Source organism: Dama dama, chromosome 31, assembly GCF_033118175.1.
Source record: "Dama dama isolate Ldn47 chromosome 31, ASM3311817v1, whole genome shotgun sequence".
NCBI lineage: Eukaryota > Metazoa > Chordata > Mammalia > Artiodactyla > Cervidae > Dama > Dama dama.
Window position 1 is genome coordinate 58,869,603 of NC_083711.1, and position 10,089 is coordinate 58,879,691.

Below are 10,089 nucleotides of genomic sequence, written 5' to 3' on the forward strand. Positions count from 1 at the left end.
CAAGAAAAATGAAAATAAATATCCATAAAAAGACTTATATAAAGATGACCATAACAGTTTTATTCACAATATCCAGAAACTGGAAACAGCCTGTTTACCCATCAATAAGAAAGTGGATGAACTGCAGTGTATGCATACAGTGGAATACTGTCTGGTGATTGAAAAAGAGAACAAGTTGCTGATGTGTGCAGTGACACAGATGACTTTCAAAACCATATGCTGAGTGAAAGAGCCTTATACACAAGAACAGAAAATGCATGGTTTATGTGTAGTTCTAGACCAGGCACATTTAATCTGTGGTTAAAAGAAAATCATTATGAGTATCGCCTCTGGGAGAGTGGGGGCAGGGATCAATGGGGAATATGAATTCAGGAACTTTCTGGGATGCTGGCAATGTGCTCTACATTGAGATGGCTATGGGTTATGTATATACATTTGTCAAAACTCAACTAGTGTTCACTTAAGATTGGTGCATTTTATTGGGTACAAACTTTATGTCAAAAGAAAAATTGAAAAGAAATACTGAGCCCTAGTTGATGATCTTCTTACTGAGGTATTGAGGGGAATGCTCGTGGTGCTAGTGGTGAAGAACCCCCACCTGACAATGCAGAAGACGTAAGAGATGCATGTTCGATCCCGAGGTCGGGAAGATCCCCTGGAGGAGGGCATGGCCACCCACTCCAGGATTCTTGCCTGGAGAATCCCACGGACAGAGGAGCCTGGCGGGCTACAGTACATAGGGTGGCAAAGAGTCAGACACGACCGAAGCGACTTAGCGCACACGCACATATAAATGTTTGTAGTTGGAATTTGTCACAAAATACAATGTGGATTGATAGGGTCACAAAGAGCTGGACACAGCTGGGCAACTGAGCATGCCTGAGCACGATGGACAGATGTGTGGTAAACAAGCAGAGTAAAATGTTAGAGGTGGGATCTAGACGTTTGATGTGCTTCCTGTAAGTTTATTTCAGTGTTGCAATATGTTTATAAAGTTTTCATGATAAAAAAATTTCATGGTAAAAAAATTAAAGAACCCTCCAGTAAGTAGGCTCTTGATCTTAATTTTTCAAGGTCTGGTTGACATTTTGTCTCTTTGGTGCTTGAGGCAAAGAATGTCCTCTTCCAGCACAGAAATTCTGAAAGTACAGGTGTCTGATGGAATAGACATCACTCTGTCCCTGAAAGAGATTATTTAAATAGACCAATTTGGAGGCAAGTGTGGGGGTTTGCAGTTTACGCCTCTATTGACATGCTTTTGTTATATTAACAGAAATGTGTTCTTTGCTTTTCTAAACACAATTCTCTATTCTCTCTTGCCCCAATACGCTCCTGCATAGGAATCTTCCTGCCATCCTGGACTGGGTGAAGACTCAGAAGCCTGGAGCCATGGGAGTCAACATCATCACCTCTGACTTCGTAGACCTGGTGGACTTTGCCACAACAGTCATTGAATTGAATGACCTCCTACAGGAGGATAGAGCTTTGGCTAAATGCTGATTTAATTTTTTTATTTAACTTAATATTGAAGTTGTTGATCCAGGCTAGAGTTCTGAAGGGCTTCCTATTGGCCCCTGGGCAGTATGGTGAAGTGAGTAAGAGGATAGGACATTTTTTTCCCTCCTCACAGGGTTATTTGGATAAAATTATAGGGCTATTATTTGCATTTTTCCCAAATGAGACTTTTTAAAAACTGAAGTCCAAGGGAAGAAGCATGTTTCTTATGGTCAAGGTCAGCATCTCCCTAACGGCATAAGATGTTGAATGTAATATGGAAGTGGGATCTCCAGTTTCCACTGGGGTGCTGGGTGTCCCCTCATTGGCCCGGATCCCTGTTGTCTCCCGGATGCTGTATTTGAGCCACAGGGAAGGCCGAAGAAGAAAGGCATTCCTGATCCAAAGGATGGCTCAAGGCAGGTGTGGGCTGCCTTCTGGGGTGGCTCACTCGCCACCCTGGGGCTCTGAAGGGAGAAAGGTCAAGCACCAGTTTTCTCTGGGTGTGTTGAATATCACTGCTTCCTCCCCACGTGTAAGACGTATCTGTCACCAGGGCCTTTCAGCTACAAGCTGTTCTTGGCATGCTTGTGCTTAGTATTGGCCACCTTCATTCTTCAGATAAACAGTGCATACCATCCCTGGTATCAGAGAGACGTTTCCCACTTTTAAAACACCGATTCCTCTCCATTTCTTTGACCCATTCTTAAAACTGAAAGGAACAACAGTGGTACAGCTTTTCAATCTGAGGCCCAACAAGAGACAGACACGCATGTCTGTTGCATGCCACATGTCTTTGATCTAATTCTGTAGGTCTTCCCGAAATGGCTGCTGGGCAAGTGCCTGCATCATGTTGGCAAAGTCCTCTTCGGAAAGGGATGTTCCAGCCAGGTTTTGGAATTGCATTTCACTGCTGTCTGTCTAGAACGCGAGTCTGCTCTGTGGGACTCAACACTGATGGAAGGCAGCTTGTCCATGACACCATGGAGGCAGACACAGGATGCGCGGGAAAGTGCAATGGATTTAAGGAGGCTCCAAGTGGGTATGGAGCCACTCTGTAAGTCCTTGAACACAAGACTACCTCGGGAACCTTTAGGATGACGATTTGTCATCCAGCGAGTAATACCCAGTGTCAGAACACTTCCTGTTTGTGTCTTGATTGTTCTACTCTCTGCAGGTTATTCTGAGCCTACTAACCACTGCAAGAGGGCTTTGAAACTCAAGAGGGGATTTTATTATTATTATCGTTATTTTTGATTGATAAGAGGTGCTTAACCACAAAGAGCCCTCTTTTGTTTTATTTATTTATTTATTCATTTATGTATTTATAGATTAACTATCTTCAGTGCTTCTTACTTCAAGAGCACTCACCAAGGAGCTTCCTGAACTCTTCTCAGCAGGCCAGATGGCCCTCAAGAGGACCGCACATCTCAGGACCGTGAGTGACTTCTGACTCCACTGTAGAAGCTGTAGACATTCTGGTCCCCCCTAGTCATGCCGGGGACGGTGTTCATGTGTAGATGTGGTCCAGATGTGCAATGCCTCTACCAAGCCACACATTGGAGCAGAAGATGAAATGGGTCATAAGGAGCTCTCGGTTCTGGAGGAAAGCCCTCTAGAAGAGGGGTGAAAAGGAAGGAAGTAGGAAGAATGCTGGGCACAGAAGTGTGAGCGCTTGAGTGCGCCTCACAACTCTCTGAGAATCCCTGAGGAGGTGCCAGCATCTGGATCCTGAAGGTGGAAAGATAACCTGGAGTCCTGGGCAGCTGTGTGCATTTATACAGATTGTTGGACACCCTCCCAGCAGCTTCCCCATCGTGTTCTCTGACGCTCATCGCTGGACTTTTTGCATGCTGCCTGCAGCGGGGGTGTCCGAGCTGAGCTACTGCGAGCACACACACCCCCCCGATGCTTGGTCCTCCAGCCAGTTTTGCTTAGAGTAATTTAAGCCCCAGCCTTTAGCTTCCACAGCTTGAGAGGTCACAACACAAAGGCTTCTGGGGAAATATGGTTTAACTATCCCTTCCCTTGGATTTGAATCTCTCTCCAAAGAGATTTCTGGGATTTTGCTCTTAATTTTTTAAGGCTTTCTGTGGAAAGGCAGAAGAAAGTGAGAGCCCTCGCTTTCTTAATCTTCCTTCAATTCTGGTATTAAACATCAGCGATAAGCTCTGGAATGCCCTAGCCTACCCTCAGGGTTTTATTTGTGTTGTCATTGTTTCATTTTGGTCTTGATCTTAGTACTTGGTCAACTGCTAAGGACCAAGGATCATTTCCTTCCTTTTAATGCTTTGTTACTTGGCAGAGATATACGGAGGCAAGAGGAGAATTATTCCGCTCTGTTTTATTTTAGCCTCAGCTTTGCCCAGGTGCTTGGTGCTATGAGGCCAGGTGTGTTGACAGGTATCTACACAGGATGCCAATGATACCCAAGGGCTGCTGACTGTTCAGTGAAATGTTTACTTGATTTTCTCCTTTAGTGTTAAAATATATAGTTGCACTTCACTTGGGATAACATTTAAGTGCACCTCAGTATTCGCATGATAAAAAAGCACAGAAAAAGTACCAAGGCCGCATGCGTGGAGCCTTGCTCTTTGAGGAGGGGCAGGTGCTCACTCCTTGGTGCATGCATTTTGAAATTCTGCGCAGGGAGTTCTGGGAGATAGGAGGAGGATTATTTACAGTTCATCCTTGATAAACATCCCTGAATTGGCAGAATTGCTGCTTTAAGACCCAGTTGCTTAATATGTTGTAAAGGATGTGTGTGTTCTGCTCCTTGACCTCAAGTCAAGCAGGAGACTCAATGATGGGACCAACCGGAAAGAGACTTTAGGTCTATGACTCCTTCTGCTACTGCCAACAAGAAAAAAAAAAAGTGACCCAATCACATTTCTTGTTCTCACAAGTTCTGGGGAGTTTTCAGGTCAAACAAGGCTATAGCATTCACTCAGGAGAAACTTCAAGATCAGAGAAAAAGCCACTTGACTGAGCCAAAGAGAGCTTTAGTTTCACAAGATTTGGGGCCACGTTTATTCTGAAATGTATGCTGAGTTTTCCCACAGTTCCCTAGACCACTTCCCACATAGCCACACCACCGTGGCTTCCTGGCAGAGGGGACCGTCTACACGTGCCGCAGGAGGAAGAGCACCACCCCTGTACACCCTCTGAGCGCAGGCATTCAACCTAACTACCAAGAACCTGAAATTTGGGGGGAGCTAGCTGACTGCGGTTTGCAAAACAGCAGACAACATCTCCTGTCAGATGATGTTGTAGAGCCGTGTCCAAAGGCTTGAGCTTTGAGCCCTTTAGAGGTACCCCTATGGTCTCATGGGTACAGAAGATAGTCTTAGGACTAGAGGGCAAGATCAAGATGGAATTAATGGAAGAGAGTGAACAACTATTGAGGATTAAGTTTTAAATTAATGGCAGATCTAAGAGGTTTATGCCAAAAATTATATATTTGCTGTATTAGACTCTATAGTAATTAAGTTTAAGTTTCCTCCTCAGCACTGAGTCCAGACCCTTGAATTCTTAAGAACAGTTAAGCCACAGCCCAAACCCATGATTTTATATAAACTCAAACAAAAGCACAAGATCTGAGCCCAGGTAATGATAGTTCTTAAGAGTCCTCCTTCTGATATGACCTTATATTCGCATCAAACACATTATCTTTCTGTTCAAGAAGACAATGTAATGGAGCATTCTGGAATTTAATGATTTTCTGCTTTCACTTTTTTTCTGAGTCTTATGGTAAGAAAGTGCTGCCCACAGGGACGTTATTATTACATACAAGCCAGCTGGGAGGCTGAGTGCCAAACTAAAGGTGGAGAAACAGAAGAGATTAAGATGGAGATTCAACTGCTGCTTTTTCTAGGAAGCAAAAGTCCTACACAAATTTAGGCCATCTTATAGAATCTGTTCATGCTACAGCTGAGGTTTTTGTAATGGTCTTCATTGGCTCATTGCAGATATTTACTGTTAGGTTCCGGGGGCAATAGAACAGCTAATGATCAAGGCACGGCCTTGAGAAACCACCCCGGCCCCCCACGCCCCGCTCCTTGCAGAGCAGAGAAGCACTTCTGTGCTCAATCTGCACAGATTGCTTCTTTCATCTGGGATAAAGATGCTGTCTGCAGTTTTGCAAACCACAGTCGACTAGCTCCCCCCAAATATCAGGTCCTTAATAATTAGGTTGAATGCCCGTGCTCAGAGGGTGCACAGGGGTGGTAATCTCCCTTGTTTGGCACGTGTAGAGAAATGTTACTTGGGTTCATTTCTCAAGAGAGTGGCTTAGGATGACAGACCTTGTCCGTCAGTAGCACCTTTAGTGACCTGTAAGATGAGATGAGTGAGACTGAAAGAAATACCTGAGCTTTCCTAAATACACACTAAAATAGTCATGTTATGCCAAAAGGGAGTGAATAGAAGTTGGTAACATCAAATGCACAGACTGAAGGAAAGTTTATTTTGTATGGCAGAGAAATGTCTGTCCCCTAACAGACATATTCTAAATCCCCCTAACTTCCCTCTTCCTCATACTGCCTCCTAGTATATTCCACCAGAGCTTTGTCACTCACAGGTGTTGCCTTGGGACACACAGGAGTGAGCTGACTGGGTGATTAGTGGTTTAGCTGGAAACTTTACCTTTCATTCCAAACACAGCTCTTTCCTGTTCCGAGAGCGCCACTGTCTCCTTACCCCTGGCTTCCCCAGCTTCCTACAAGAAACAGTGATGCTAACAGCACTGCCATCACTGAACTGGTCCTAAACCAGAGGAATACAATACAAAATGCTATTGACGTTGCTGAAATAGCACAGTCTTAAGACACTGTAACAATACGATAACTCTGTCCTGCAGTGGATATAGTATTCTGTCTTTACTCCAACAAAACTTGTTCTTAGGACTTTTCAAATTTGTTTCTAAGCCACATAGTTTGGATAAAATCTTCTCTTCACTGGAAATTCGATCTCACAGTCTACTGAGGCTTTCCATCAATAATCTAGAAGCAATCTCCATCTCTTTCCCTCTCATCTCTGTCATATATACCACTGCCTCCTCATGTCTCCTGGTCATCCTCGATCAGCTGATGATTACTGTGGATGCTGGCAAAACTTACAGTAAAAAGCACATGCATTCAGCAATGTGCAGACGCACTCTGACCCCAGCGGCGTTTGCCCCTTACCCTCCTCCAGTGCGTCATTCTGCACCCCCACTCCCAGCCCATCACTAGAACTTGACCTGATTGGAACCAGAACTGGGGCCAGTATGCTTCATTCAGATGGCTGGGGCTTGCTCATAAGCTTTGAGCCCAACAAGAAGCACAGCACTTTGAAAAGTCAAATAGGCCTTCCGTAGCTTTGTACGTTTGCAGTTTTACACTTGTTATTGGTTTAGAGCACTAATAACACTTCAATCATAAATCTATGGTATCGATATGATAAATCTTAGAACATATTCTAGAAACAGTGGTACCTTGCTGCTATTATACTTACTAAATTCCTGATAGTAATAAGTATTACATACAGATGATGTACGGCATTATTTGTATTGTGTATATGCCAAATGTAATACTTAACCTCACTGACTAGAAAATACAGAGATTGTCATAGTGAAAATAAGTCTTGGTCAATTCAGATGATAATGTGAATCTGATAGATGCTCTATTATATAATATATTTTGTCCTCTATGCTTGTTTTACATGACAATGCATGCTGTTTGCTAAGTAGAAAATAATAATGTTATACCAATTTTGAGGTTAGAAAATCTTGCATATATACTGCTTGACACTCTGAAATGTATTTTGTGGCATAATTATCTTATTCATATTCATTTCACATGGCTTTTTTCCCTCCTAGGAAATAATTGTTCAAATATATCTCTCTCGTCTTTCTTGTAACCTGGATCAAACTGTTTAATTCAACCTAAAACATTGTAAAGCCAGATTACCTCATTTTAACTGTGAAAAAAAGTTTAATAGGTATGATGACATGATGTTTTTTCTTGTATTTTATTTGAACTACCTAAATAGGCTTAAACCTCAGAATAAATATAACTCTGGCAGGCACTTTTCCTTTGTTGGTGTGCACAATTTATTATTGGTTCACTTCTAATTTTGTTTTAAAAAGGTACAGACTCAGCATCAATAAAATACCTGATTATAGTATATTAGATGAAGACCTTTTCAGCCTTGTCTCACACATACTGGAATTAACTGCACATGCCTGGGATTCCCAAAATGAGCCTTGCATGAAATGTACACACATGCTTTTCCAAGCTTCACCCTCAGCACTTCAGCTATTTCTACAAGGCTTAGGCTCAGTCCTCTTGACATTCATGCTCTCATCTGACTAACACCTTTGTCCCGTGTTACTCCGAGTGGTTGCCAAATGCCCAGAAATAGAACAATGGAGAGATCATGTGTTTGTGCATGCAAAGAATAAATAAAAGTGGGCCTACAGTTTCTGTTGGCAATAAAGATTTCAATATTTTCCTCATTCATAATTCTTTTTGATAGTGTATCTGAGGCCACTGAGTTTTGGTAAAGTTCTCTTTTTGCCCTATCCCCTACAAAAATAATAGGTTAGATAAAAGTCCTATTTATAAGTTTAACAGAGATCAAATTTAATTCTAAGTAATCATTTCTTGAAGTTGAATTTTAGGACAGGTAATTAGGGATAATTATATTTCTATTCAAGTTATCACAACAATTAAAGAAAATAGTTATATTCAGAATTTTATGCCTGTGATTTTAGTGATTCTTGAGTAAATCTACCATACTATACTTTGGTTGGCTTTGATAAGCACCATTTCCAGTCATTCCATTTGGTTTTAATAAAAAATGGCAGAATGTAGACAGGGCTGGGTCCAAACAGAAGCGAAGGAGGCATCACCCGCATGAAGGAGCGTGCTCAGGCCGCAGTGATGTCCGACTCTTTGTAGCCGACCAGGCTCCTCTGCCCATGGAATTTTCCAGGCAAAAATACTGGAGTGGGTTGCCATTTCCTACTTTAGGCTATCTTCTTGACCCAGGGATCGAACCCATGTCTCTTTCATCTCCTGCATCGGCAAGTGGTTTCTTTAATTAGCACCCCCTGAGAAGCCCATAACCTGCATGGTGAAAGTGCAAGATTCTGCTGGTCTAACTCGATTTCTGAACATACACTTGCGTTGAAACATTGCCCCAATGACAATGGAACCATTGTATTATGTATGAACTCTTTATTATCTAATCACAATTTATCATATTACTGCTGGGTTATAAGCATTCTATTTAGCACAGAAACTTAAGAACAGGCATTTCAGAGATGCGTAGACATGGGTTTCTATGTCAACTCAATCACACCGTGGCCATGTGATCTCAGGCAAACTAAAGTATCTAAATGTATAGAATATAGGACTAACAATATGTACTACAAAGGGTTATTGAGAAGGCCAAATAAGAGAGTATGTGAAAAGCGTATAGCACAGAGTCTGGCAGGTGGTAAATACGTTGGCTGTTAGCCTTAGTCCTAGGGTGGGGACTTTGCATCTACCCTTCCAAAGAGCGCTGAGCACAGCCTCTTCTACATGGTTGACTGCTAGCCACTGTGTCCACTGGAAAATGATTTAACAGAAACCAATTAATAAGAAAGAAAGCAGATAAATTCAGACAGTGTTGCACAATCACTGGACCAAATATGCATTGCTCAGAGAATAGGATTCACATCACTGGTGGTCTGTAAAATTATGCAGGGTAGAAAGTGGCCACACCCTAATTAACATTAATATCATTAATCACTTAACCATTCTGATCAGTTGAGGGGAAGGTCTCAGCTTAGTGACAAAAATCTCTTCGACGCTTGTTTATTCAGCAAAAACCAAACCAAAAGGTAACAGTTTCTGTGAAGTGTTAGTCACTCAGTCATGTCCAACTCTTTGCGGCCCCATGGACTCCAGCCTGCCAGGCTCCTCTAATCCATGGAATTCTCCAGGCAAGAATGCTGGAGGGGTTGACATGCCTTCTTCCAGGGGATCTTCCTGACCCAGGGATTGAACCCTGGTCTCTTACATTGCAGGTAGATTCTTTACCATCCAAGTAAGCAAATATTAAATAGCATTTTGTTTGTATTGTATTTATCTTTTTTAATTTTTTTGTATTGTATTTGTTTTTGTGGTTGCCTTCTCTTTGTATCAAGTGATCAGGGTTTTTCAAAAGGGATATAAAATTCCCTTTCAAATTAAATTTGCATTTTTAAAAGAGTCCTCTGTGAAGAAGCTATTAGAATGACCTAAATTTATGTTCTTTCCCAGGCTGAAAAAAAATTATAATTGATTCTACCACACTTTTGCCAAGAATTGGGTTTGGCTGGGCTCTTTTTGGTTGAACATCTTTAACTCACTAACTAATTATATAAATAAACTGCTATTTGAGATAGGAAATCACCTCTTTTTTTCATAAGGGAACTTTCTTCATGTTTCCTGCAGAAGTCTGTGCTCAGACTATCCTCTCTCCACATTGTCCAGGGCAGCAGTTTAAACTCAGGAGAGAAAGTTTTGGGGGTCACTCAGTTCCATGGACAGCTGTACGCAGTCAGTGCTCAATGTGGAGACCAAA

General features: G+C 42.1%; 1 protein-coding gene across 2 annotated transcripts in view; it reads left to right on the forward strand.

Moving 5' to 3' along the window:
- The window catches only part of PLCXD2 (phosphatidylinositol specific phospholipase C X domain containing 2), a 56,310-nt gene extending 48,565 nt beyond the window's left edge, over positions 1 to 7,745 (forward strand). The window contains exon 6 of one of the 2 annotated variants that reach the window (XM_061134224.1): positions 1,341 to 7,745. In XM_061134224.1, coding sequence (XP_060990207.1) covers positions 1,341 to 1,500 — 160 coding nt within the window. In that variant the 3' untranslated portion in view covers positions 1,501 to 7,745. The remainder of the gene's footprint in view (positions 1 to 1,340) is intronic. The other variant, XM_061134225.1, reaches the window with a different exon arrangement.
- Positions 7,746 to 10,089: the final 2,344 nt, after the last annotated feature.